The sequence below is a fragment of the Falco peregrinus genome, chromosome 4 (assembly GCF_023634155.1).
Source record: "Falco peregrinus isolate bFalPer1 chromosome 4, bFalPer1.pri, whole genome shotgun sequence".
Lineage (NCBI taxonomy): Eukaryota > Metazoa > Chordata > Aves > Falconiformes > Falconidae > Falco > Falco peregrinus.
Window position 1 is genome coordinate 32,189,609 of NC_073724.1, and position 11,486 is coordinate 32,201,094.

General features: G+C 37.7%; 1 protein-coding gene across 8 annotated transcripts in view; it reads left to right on the forward strand.

Annotated features, from left to right (window-relative positions):
- MBTPS2 (membrane bound transcription factor peptidase, site 2) overlaps window positions 1-11,486 on the forward strand; it is a 47,826-nt gene that overhangs the window by 18,097 nt on the left and 18,243 nt on the right. For 3 of the 8 annotated variants that reach the window (XR_008746963.1, XM_055802697.1, XM_005231905.4), the window contains exons 7-10: window positions 689-869; window positions 3,345-3,439; window positions 5,401-5,596; window positions 11,330-11,405. Coding sequence is in view for 5 of the 8 variants with exons in the window: in XM_055802697.1 (XP_055658672.1) it covers window positions 689-869; window positions 3,345-3,439; window positions 5,401-5,596; window positions 11,330-11,405 (548 nt within the window). In the remaining 3 variants the exon portion in view is untranslated. Of the gene's footprint in view, window positions 1-688; window positions 870-3,344; window positions 3,440-5,400; window positions 5,597-5,728; window positions 5,794-11,329 lie in introns of all 8 variants that reach the window. The other 5 variants (XR_008746964.1, XM_027778933.2, XR_008746965.1 and 2 more) reach the window with 4 other exon arrangements.

An 11,486-nucleotide genomic window follows, 5' to 3' on the forward strand; every position in this document is an offset into this window, starting at 1 on the left:
CTGGTTGTTTTGGTTTTTTTTCTAACTTCTTTTCAAATATTGGCACCAAGTAAATCTACTGGAAACTGCATTATCACTCTAGTTATTGCTATCTGGTTTTAATGTTATGGGTTATTTTGAGCTGATTTCCTTGCTTGTTTGGTCAGCTGGAAGCAAAGTAGAGATGGACTGCTGAGATTCTAGAAAGGACTTGATTTTTTTCTGACTTAATCAAATACAGAACAGTTGAACAGCAGAGTTGAAAGGATTGTCTTGGATCTAAAAGTGAACTGATAGAACTCAGCAGAGAGTGACATTTCTTGTGCTTTATATCTTTGAAAGCATAGGTACACCCTGCTTTGTTGAAAGATTCAGGGTATTAATTTAAGCTGCTTGAACTTAAAGTAGTAGGAAAAAACATAATATATTAACTTGTATGAAAATAATTACTCAGATTTGAAGAGGTCTGTGGAACACTTGGAGACTTGCCCTTTTCTTTTTCTTTGCACTAAGTTATTATTTGTAGAGGGTGTTGTTTCTGTAATGCTCTATCATACATTGAATTAATCACTTCTAGTGGAGCCTGAGGTTCTGTTTCTCTGGAAATAGCGTCTTAACCTAAAGGTTTTATGGCTATTAGGCAGAACTGTAAACAAATCTTTATAGTTTTAACTGTATTAACATGACTGACTTCACTGTTTCTTCTCAGGATTCTCCTGCCAATGGGCCAAGAGGTCTTTTTGTGGGAGACCTTGTCACTAACCTACAAGACTGCCCAGTCTATAGCGTAGAAAACTGGAATTCCTGTCTGGGAGACATTTCAGCAAAGTCACAGGTCGGCTACTGTGTAAGTGCAGCCACCCTACAGCAATTAAGCTTTCCAGCTAGAGGTATGACTTGAGGTGCTCTCTTCATTATTTTATATTGTAATTTTATCATGTCTTAAAGACTATTTGGGATTTAGGATTTGTTGCTGGGGACAGATTTCTCATAAGTCGAGTCTGCTATCCTGTCTTAAGCATTTACCAATATGCCATTCCGTTTTGTGGAATCTGAAAGTGATGAAGAGGTGGATAGAAGAATGTCTCTGGTCTTCCAGTCATTCTATACAAATATCCTTTATGATCGGAGTAATGAAATTTGCCTCTTCAGGATATTGCATAATTTGGTTATTAGCAGCGATACAGTTATCTCCTCTATTTTTAGTTCAGTTATGTGGATCAACTCAGTGATCTTTTGCAGATATAAATTCCACACATTACCACACATACAGCTTTGATCAGCATGACATTACAAATTGTGTGGTTTATGCAATGATGTGCTTTATTATGGCCACTTCTGATGTATCTCACTATACAGGTTTTAGGTTTCATTTGCTTCTTCAATCTCAGTGTCATTGCCCATAAACTCAGTTTTGTCTGGATTGCACATATTGCTTCCGGAAGTCAGTCTTATTTCCTTCTGTTTTCATTTATAAATTAGAGTGCTTGTTGCTGTAAGGGCTTACTCCTGAGAAACAAAAAAATATGAACTAAACTAGAACAATAAACAAAAATTAAGTAGAACAATAAAGAACAGTCAAGTTAAATTGGCTGATTTTCTTGTGACATGCCCTAAAGCTCTCTAGAGTTTGTTTCATGCAAGCATCTATGGAGACTAAATTCCAAAGGTAAGGAGCTGCTACTGAGAAAAACCTCTGTGATGCTTTTCAGAGCTTTAAAATTGTCACTGTGTTTTTCCACCATACTGGAAGTAAAGAGGGGGGTCAGGCAACTTGACAACCCATGGTTTTTTTATACATTTTAGTTCTCTTGTGAGACTGAAAAGGTAGTTTTAAATTATTTGTTTTAGTATATAAGGAAAGTAATCTTACAGGTGGAACTAAGATAAATATTTAAACTGTAAACTAGTGAAATATGGGTAAGATTCTACTTTTAGAAACCTAACAGTTTGGATTATCCCTCTGAAGAGGAGGGCAACTTTGGCACATGCTTTTGGCTGGGCGGAGATGGCAAGTAAGAACCAATTCTTAGATGCTGTAGGTATATATGCTCAGATTCTGCTGTTCTATGAAATGCAATTTCAGAGTCATGGATAATAAAACTGCATATTCTGTAACGGAACCAGTCCTATTTAGACTGAAATACTAGAAACTTAATACTGGAGACTCAATATTGCTTCCAAGCTTGGTTGCTGTATAGTGTTAGCAGCCCATTGTCTCACTGCTGCATTCTAATCAGACCAGTCTGTCTGCATTTTCAGAGTCATAAGCCTCCAGCAGTGAGAAATATTCGTCTGAAATTAAATGAACTCCGTTCGGTCTCTAGCAGCCATCATTTGTCAAAATCCTGACGGTTCACAACTTGACATAAATACAGAATGTCAATAAAAATGTATCTAGCAAAGGGACCCTATCTACTTGACCATAAACCAAATGGAGAGTAAGCTATTTGAGTATGAAGCTAGACAGAAAACAATGCCCCAAGGACCTTGAAATTAAAAAAAAAAAAAAAAAAAGTGTTTTCAATGTAATGTTTATGAGGAAACTAATTTCATGGTCATTCACTACTCAAAAATAGATGTGGTTGCTTAGCCTCAGGGTACTTGAAAGAAGAATTGTATGGTACAGTGCTTGCACCTGTAAGCCCCAGGCATAAAGCTTTGTGTTAGTGAACTGCAGGTTATGCAGTGATAAATCAGCAACCAGAATTGCAGGCTTGATCTACCTAAAGATACTGCAGCGTTGCTGTGACACAGATCCTTACAGTAACCATTCTTTTGTGGGTTGTTTTATAAACTGCTTTTGTAGAATAAGTTAATTCAGTTAATTTAAAGAACGCCCTTAGAAAGATTCTGTATCAGACTAGTTATGTCATGGTTTAAAACATCGTTTATTCACTCTTGCAGCCTTCAAGGCTTGGAAAGCTTCCAAAACCTGAATCTTGTAAAGGCTTTCATGTTTTAAAGAGTATGTTTTGAGTTTTGGTCATTTTCATAGCCAGCCAGTGAAATCAGTACAGTAGCAGCTAACAAATTTATATGCCAAACCCTGATGCAAGTTGGAGACAATGGATCAAAGTATTTTGTTAACTCGTAATGTTCAGAATATTGCAGTGGTAGATCCCCAGTATCTCAAGGAGATTTATTAAGATGAAAAAAATCAGTACGTGACATGATTGAAATCAGGTGACATTAACACACAGAAGTGGTGAAGCTTATTTTTAGTTGTGACTGAACCACAGCTAGGCTGTGTGAATTACTTTAATTCTTGAAGGCTACAGGATGTTTTACTTTGTTAGGAGACTAACTTCTTTTCAGGAAGTTACTATACTATTAATTGTTTGCTCTATGCCTATGTTCTTTAGTCTATAGGAGACTCGATGGCACAGTTGAATGTTGCAGTAACAACAGCCTCACAGACATTTGCTTTTCATATAGTAATAACTTGGACAGCCACCTGGTAAGTTACTTAAACTGCCAATTCTGTTTGGTAAATCTGAAATTATTTAAATTATATTAGTAATATTTACCAACATTTATGCAGTATACTCAAGTGTTTAAGAATACTTACAGTTTGTAATAGAGGTGGATGTGTATGTTATTCTCCCCATTTACAGCTGAAACCCCCCAAAATATTGGTTATGGGTTTTCCCATGATCGATCAGGAAGTCTCGAGAAGAATCAGAAAAGATCATATACCCCCCTCATTCCTTTAGACAGAAAGACACCTTTCCCGTTTTCACCGCTGGATGTAGAATATTGGTGAGAAAAGACAAATTTTGAGAGCAAGGTGAAATTGCTGATTTGATGCTTCAGTCTTTAAAGGTACTGAGACTATAGGCAAAGCAAAGCACTGGACTGTTCCGTTATTTTGTCTGAAGCCACCAGTGCTGCTCTCAAGGTTAAACTGAAAACATGCAAGAAAGTCCTAGAGATAGCCCAGTTTCTCAAAATCAGGGCATCTATTTGATTCCTTCTTCACCATGTTGATTTGTTGTCACATGTGGAAGCATACAAAGTTTCTCAGTAGGGTTTTGATTTATCAAAGCACAGAAATGTTTGTTACAGTATGTGATCCGTATTGGCAGTGGTGGAATTTTTCTAACAGTTCTCTTTACAAAAGAAAGAGCACAGGTATCACCTGTAAACTTTTCTACACATATGAGTTGTTATTGTTCTGACCTCTAGTGATAAATACCTGAAGAAATGAAAATAAGCCTATTCCTACATCTGCTATGTTTACAGTTTGCAATAATAAACATCCCACTCCAGAGTGTTTTTGTGGTATTTAACCACTAAGAGTTAAGCAGAGACCAGCAGTTCATTTGAAATATGACAGTGACTGGTAACGTTCTGGAGTTCAGCAAGATTTGGTAAATCGCTACCCCACTGAGCTTTGACATTCTTCTACTGCTTAAGAACAGAGAAGAAAAAAAAGCATTCAGAAACCTGTGACCTTCAAGGCTCCTTAGACTGGCTGTGAGTTTTTGAACAATTATTTTAAATAGTCTTTGCAGTGGTATGCAGCAGTATTTGAAAGTGTGCCCTCTCCCCCTTGTTAGAATAGAAAGAGCTTGTATTGAGGTTAATGGAGAGTGTCTGACACTCATGCATTTATGGGGAGTGTAACTATCAGGCTAAGAAGCAAGAATATCCCTTTTTTTTCTTTTTTTTTTCTTTCTTTTTTTTTTCTTGCTCCTAAGGCAAACAGTACATGAACTTTCCTTGCTTGTGTTTTAAGAACAAAAGGGAAATGATCGCTGAGCTTTTACAAGAGACATGAGGGGGGAAAACAATTTCCTGTTCCTTTCTGCTGTACTCTGTTTGGCCTGTGGGGAGCAAGGAAGATCTGGTCTCTAAGACTGCAGAGAGTGTTATGGGTAGGACTTGGGACCCAACACTGCATTGTCTTGTGATCATCTGAACCGAGAATGGTTTCTTAGTTAGCACACAGATGGTAAGTTTATTGGTTTGCTGAACTAAAGGTTTTGTTCAGCTGAATGATGTTTTAGATCAATGAAGACTAAAACCTCTTAAACAAGTAAGTCACTAGTTTGTTGATGCAGGCTCTGTTCATTAGAAATCACTGGCTTATGTTTAGGTGTCTTTCTTTTTTGTTGTGCACGTGCGTACCTTTTGAAAAGTTAACTTTTATTTTGGTACATTTGCACACCCTCTCTTCCACATTCCACCAAAAAGGAATGACAGGTTGAATATGTGTCAGGCAGAGGTTCTACAGGATTTGACAAAAAAAAAAACCCAAAAACAAACTACCAAAAAAGCAGATTTCGGCTCTTCATGGACAGGTAGTATATCAGTGAGACACTTCCTTTGCTTTAAAAAGGAATATATAGTACCTTTTATTCTGGTCAGTTGGAAAATACGTTTAAATTTGATAAAAATTTTAAATGCCCTTTGCAGTATGCCTGTCTGCCAGCACGAAAAGTTATTGAAGCCAGCAGAGTCTGTCAAACCAACATGGACTGCCAGAAGGACCTTGTTCCAAGCTTTTGTGTGACTCCTTCTTTAGAGAACCAAACAAGGCTAATCAGGGTAAAACATCCACCCCATATTGATATGCTGTATGTAGGACACCCAATGCATCTTCAGTACACAGGTTGGTATTAATTATTAAAAGAGCTTAACAAAAGAGATTTCTAATATGATTTACTTTGCCTGGCTGCTTGAACAAGGTCTTGGAGCGCTTGTCAGTTAACTTGTTTAATGCAGAATCCATTTGTTGTTACAGCCAGTGGAGAGACATGGACTACTCAGGCCTAAAATGAAATGTGCACAGTGCAATGAGTTACGAAGGTAATAGAAACCATATGTGACATGAGATGGTTGTTTTTTCAGAAGAGTATGAAAGGGCTTTTTCTATAACGGATCTCACTCAGGTTAGTCATGGGAACCAGGCACCTGCATTTTCCTAACACATAAACTTCTCAAAAAGCTATTGTAAAATCTCTAGGGCATCTTGGTCTGACATCTTGCCTGGAATATTAGCATGACTGCTGAAATCACACCTAATACCCAAGTATCTGTGACAGATTCCCATGACTACCGAGACATAAGAACACTCACAACACAGTTTTTTTCTGATTATTTATTTCTTTATTTGAGTGCCCTAAATCAAATAACATATAACCATTTAGTTCCTTACTTTGAAATGGAATATGGTTGTCCTTTAGGCAAGCTTATGTTCTTCAGCCATATATACAAGTAAAAAGTAATTCTGCTTTTCAAGCAAGTAAAGTATGGAAAGAAGGAACAAACTCATCAACATCCCTGCTTAGTAGCTTGAGTGGCATGGTGAAAATTAGCTTCAGATGGGCTTAAAAAAGTGTGAAGTGTTAAACTACCATTCCTTCCTGTGAGGAACCTGTCTGTTCCTCAAAGATGGCTATACCTCAGAGAAGGAGATTTGCTTCAGACATCTTGAAGTACCTCCTGAGCAAGGCATTGTACTTTTCTGAACCAGCACTGGAATTAGGTACAAAAGAGCTTGAGAAACAGTGATGAAAACTGGTAGTGTAAATCCATTAGCATTCTTGCATAACCATATCTTTAATTAATCTGCAAGTCTTTATCTTTCTGTGCTGGTCATATTTTGATACGAATTACTTATTTCTACTTGTTTACACTATATCCTCATTTAAGAACAAAATGTGATCTCTTCACTTGTGACTTTTGCCCTCTTGCCTCCTCTTAGGAGGAAAACATTGTTTACCTGTGTGATATCAACACACTGTTCTATATTTGATGGCGTCTATTCCAAATGCAGCAACAAATTTTAGGAGTAGGGTTTGATAATTTTTGTAAGCTCCCTTTCTTGGTCTGTAACAATACAAACTGTAGATACTCTAGAACAATTGATACTGTTCTCTTTTCCAGTATGTTGGAGCAATGGAGTTTTAGTCAGGGTTTCCTACTGAACGGTAATTCTGCAAAACAATTGAACCTGTCAGTCAGAAGTCAGAAAAGAATGTTGTTGCATCTAATGAGGTAGTTCTACTTTAGGAAGTTACTGTGTGAAAATACAGTGTATTTATAGGAATATAATTTTAAAGTGATTTACTGTACTTTAGGTATTGCACACTGAATGTGTTAATTTGAAAGCTAAAATCTTGATTTTATTACAAACTTTGCTGCAAATGCAACCTGTGCTCTATGTTCCCCTTGGAAAAACACAAGAGCTAAAATTACGGGATCCTGGTTTGGGCAGCAGATAGTCTACTGTACCATCGTAGAGTTCCATGCATTCCAATGAAACAATTTCTAAATATTTCAGACTTAACTTTGCACTGTACAATTCTGTCTTGGGGCCAACAGGTTTGATTATTTTTTTCCCCCCTCCCAAGTGTGACTGATCAGAATGTGGTAACCATTTTCTTACAGTTAGGAAAGGAAAATAGTTTCTTCCTCTACTGTGTGAATTTTGAAATAGGAATGCATTTTATTGAAATGCCTTATTATTCTTTAGTGTGATCTTAATGCCTGCAGGGTACATTACTTTTAGAGTAGTACTACATTTAAAACACAGCCTGATAAGGGAGTTGCGCTACTGTGTGACTTTACTTTCTCTAGAAATGTCACCAAAGTAATGTTTGAAAAACATTCTACTGCTATGCATGTATTATTTTCTACTTGGGCTTGTATTGTCATGATAGTCCTGATTTATGGAGAAGCAGTAATTATTTCATATTTTCATTTGAAGCTACCTTCCTGATAAAAACTTATATCCATATTAGCTACTTACAAGAAACAGGCTATACAGCTTACTTAGAATGGTTCTGTTTCCTCAAGGTAAAATATCCTAGCAAAAATGGTTTTGTTGATATGGATACCATATATAGCTCCTGTTTCCAGTATATAATTAAAAAACCCAACTGGAAAGATTCATAATCCTAAACGAATTTACGTTGCTGGAGAATTGGCCAAAACTAAACCAGAAGAAATTATTAGGGATGCATGTTGTTTAGGATGGCCATATTTATTAATCCTTTTAATTATCATTGTCTCTGTAAAAAGTATCTAATGTAATCCAATATAAATCCCTACCATGGGTTTAATTCATGTGGTATTACTCAAGACTTTTAGACTTTTCTTATTGCAGGCTAGTAATGCTCTAGAGGCTCTCCCTGTTTGGACAGATGTTATTTAAGGTTGAAATGGAGGGCACTGTCATTATTGTCATACAACTTTGCAGTGTGTCTTCTTTATTTTGTATGGGCTTTTTCATTTCTTCATGTCATTTCTGGTATTGCAAAATCTTGGCTTCCTTCTCTGCCCCTCGTTGGTTGAGAATAATCTGGTGACTAACATTCACATTTGGAATTCATGCTGTTTGGGAGATCATATCCTTGAATGTTACTGCATCTGCATCACTCATCAGGGATCGAAACCTGCAAGATTTACTTCATGAAAAGAAGATGGAACTTACCTAGAAGATAATTTCCCTAGACTGGACAAGTCTGCTTCTGTTGTATCCAAGTCTTCTGGGGGAAACAAAAAAAGCCACTTCCTGGAAGTTTTTTAGGCAACAAAAGCCATAATCCCTGATGAAGGTCTGTCTGGTACAATCTGGTTTCTCAGTATTTCTGTGCTTGCTTTCCCTTATTGCTGAGGATGATGCTTCTTTTCTTTCAACCCATATTTAAAAGGTTACATGTGTAGTTCTTCCAGAGACCACACAGGGATATCTCATGCCGTGCTGTCCCTCTCCCTCTCTGCCATGGCATACATGCCCTTTCCCCCATTAAGAGGTTTTGAAAAGCGCTTTGGTCAGCCTAGTCTCCAAATCACTTCTAATTAAAATTGTGTCCATTGTGCATTCTTCACAATATTTGCCAACATCATCTAGCATTAGCCAACAAAAGAAATGTTAATTCCAGGTCAAAGAATTGTTTAATTAGAGTGGGAAAACAATGACTGTTTTCTCTCACCCAGCCTCACTGCTGTTCCCCTCTTTCCAGCAGTGTCTTTTGAAGACAAGCCTGGAGAACATAATTTCTGTAATTTTTTTATTATTCATCGGACAGATTTCCCTGCTGCCATTAGGTATGATCCATTACAGACACTAAATTCATTGCCTCATGTTACAATGTCTAGCACTTGGTCCAGCAACTTCGTGAGGAGTTTGTGTTTTGGAGATTGCTTTAGCAGCAAGGTTTGGAGTTGAGATCCCTGTCCAGTGGCTGTCAGGGACAACAGAGGGTTTGTTGTAACAAAGAGGGAAGGAGATTAGTGATCCATTTGCAATGTAGGCACAACTTCAAGTTCAGGATGGTGACTTGTTTGTGTCCGTTGGGTGTTTGTCAGGAGGCAGTCAAGCTTTTGAAATTACAGTGTATTTCAGTGTATGTCTTTTGAATACACTCGCTGCCTCAGCCATTTTGATATTTTAGCTCATGAACAAGAGGTCTGATCAGATGTTCTGATACCAGCCTTCAGCTTGATGAGTTGTTTGCTTTGGATATCACTTTGGATATCATTTGACTTGGATGCCTCTGACTTTCTGAGCTGGATGGTGTCCAGGATTTCTGTCTGTTATGCTCTTCACTCAGGGGTCCAACAGACTTACTTATTTTCTCTCGGTTCCCCTAATTCAAAGTCTTTCTTAAGCTAAGGTAAGAAAGAATATAATTTTCAAGCTGTCTTGGCACAGCTGTGGTAGTTTTGGTATTGTAAAGTTTTCTGGTTGTTGCCACACCAAAACCTTTTTTGGGACTCCTTGCTATCCAAATCTCTCCATCCCATGGTATGTTTGCTGGTTGCACTCATCAGAAGGGCCTCTGTTAACACAAGAAAATGTTGTTATGCGACTGAGTAGACCAGTTCTCTGCCTCATGTGCCTTTGGGACTGCTTTCCCGTTGCTTTTTTTTTCCATGTCCTTGAATTGTTGATTGAACCCGAAGAAATCTGATGTTGCTCTTAACTAAGACGTACTTAGCAGCACTTTTGGTATGTCATGTGCTAGTACTGTGAGGTTCCAGCAATTTCTTAGCCTATGGTTTTAAAATTTGTCAAAGGGTGGGTTAAATTGTTCCTTTCCCAAGGGATATTTGTTTTGAATGGGATTTGAATTCTTGCTTTCACATGTCTCTGTGGAGATGGTATTTCTTACAGCTATAACTTTTTCCCAGGTGGGTAGGGAAAATTCAGGCTGTTGTGGCTGACCTCAACTCACATCCAAAGTTGTTCTTCAGGGTCAGAGTGACTATTGTTGATACTGTGCAAGCTCATTCTAAAGGCAAATTTTTAATTGTGCCTTAATTTACCTAATCCTCTTCTGCTATGCTATGAGTAGAGCCTTCTAGTAGCAGAAGTGTCTCTTGCAGCTGTCACAGAACTAATGCTTTCAAACAGTTCCTGAGGCTGGCAGACCGAGACTGCTGTTTACTTTGAAAGACTGCATCAAGACTTTTTATGAGACAACCCAGATGGAGCATCCCTGCACTAACAGTGCACTCTGGGAGGTCTCAAGCTACCTCAGTTTTCTTGAGGAGTCTCTCATAAACATTTGACATGCAGTCAGCTGAAGCTTCATGCACCTCTTCAAAGAAGTTACAGTACTAAGGAAGTGTTTCAAGGTCATGTGGTGCTTGACACTGCAATTTTCCAGTCACTGTTTATAGGAAGGATGCTGAGTCCCACCTCCTAGGTTTTTAAGTTGCACTAAGTTGCATCTTGGAGTCACTTACAGTATCATATGAAGGCAGAAAAAGAAGCTATTTACGTGTTGGCTAACTGGTGTTAAGATATGTAATGCAGCTGTGCATCATCTCCTAGCCTTTGCTTTCTCAGAGTGAGTCCAGAATTCTGCTCTCTATCTGCCCCACTCCTATACAACATGAGCTCAGTCTCAGGTCAGGTGGTTCTTCTGCAGGTACTGCAAGAGAAGAATTTTCTGGTCTTTGGAGAAAAGTACATGTGTGCACCCACAGTATGAATGTATACATGTGTGCTGCATATGTTGAAAAAGTCTGGTGACTATAATCTGTTTTTGTATGTTTTTCTTTGAAAAGAACTTCTATTACACCGTGTGGTCTTTATGACTACAGATGTCCAGTTGCCTCTGAAAATATAGATCTACTTTTACCGAAATCATGCTAATTGTATTCTGTGGAGTGACTTTACTATGACAGTGACCATGTTTAGGAAATATTTAATGGCTGCATTCTTCTGAAAACAAAACCCAAGCAAAACTGGTTTTAGATTGGTTATTTGTCTTTGAAGAAATGTCATTTGAAATCTGATTTTTCTGCAAATTTATAATCTAAAATTCATAAATGTTATAATATTGGAATGATTGTTCATGATTTGTGCATCTTTTTATTTTCATTTCAGTAAGTCTCAGCAGTTTTGTACCACGACAAAACTTTCTAAGCATTGATCTGCCGGTGGTGATAGAGACATTTTGCAAGTATCCTTTGAAGTATGTTTGTTCTCTTAAGGCAAGAAGGGAACTGTTTGGAATTTGGTGACACAGCAAAATTTCCATTGG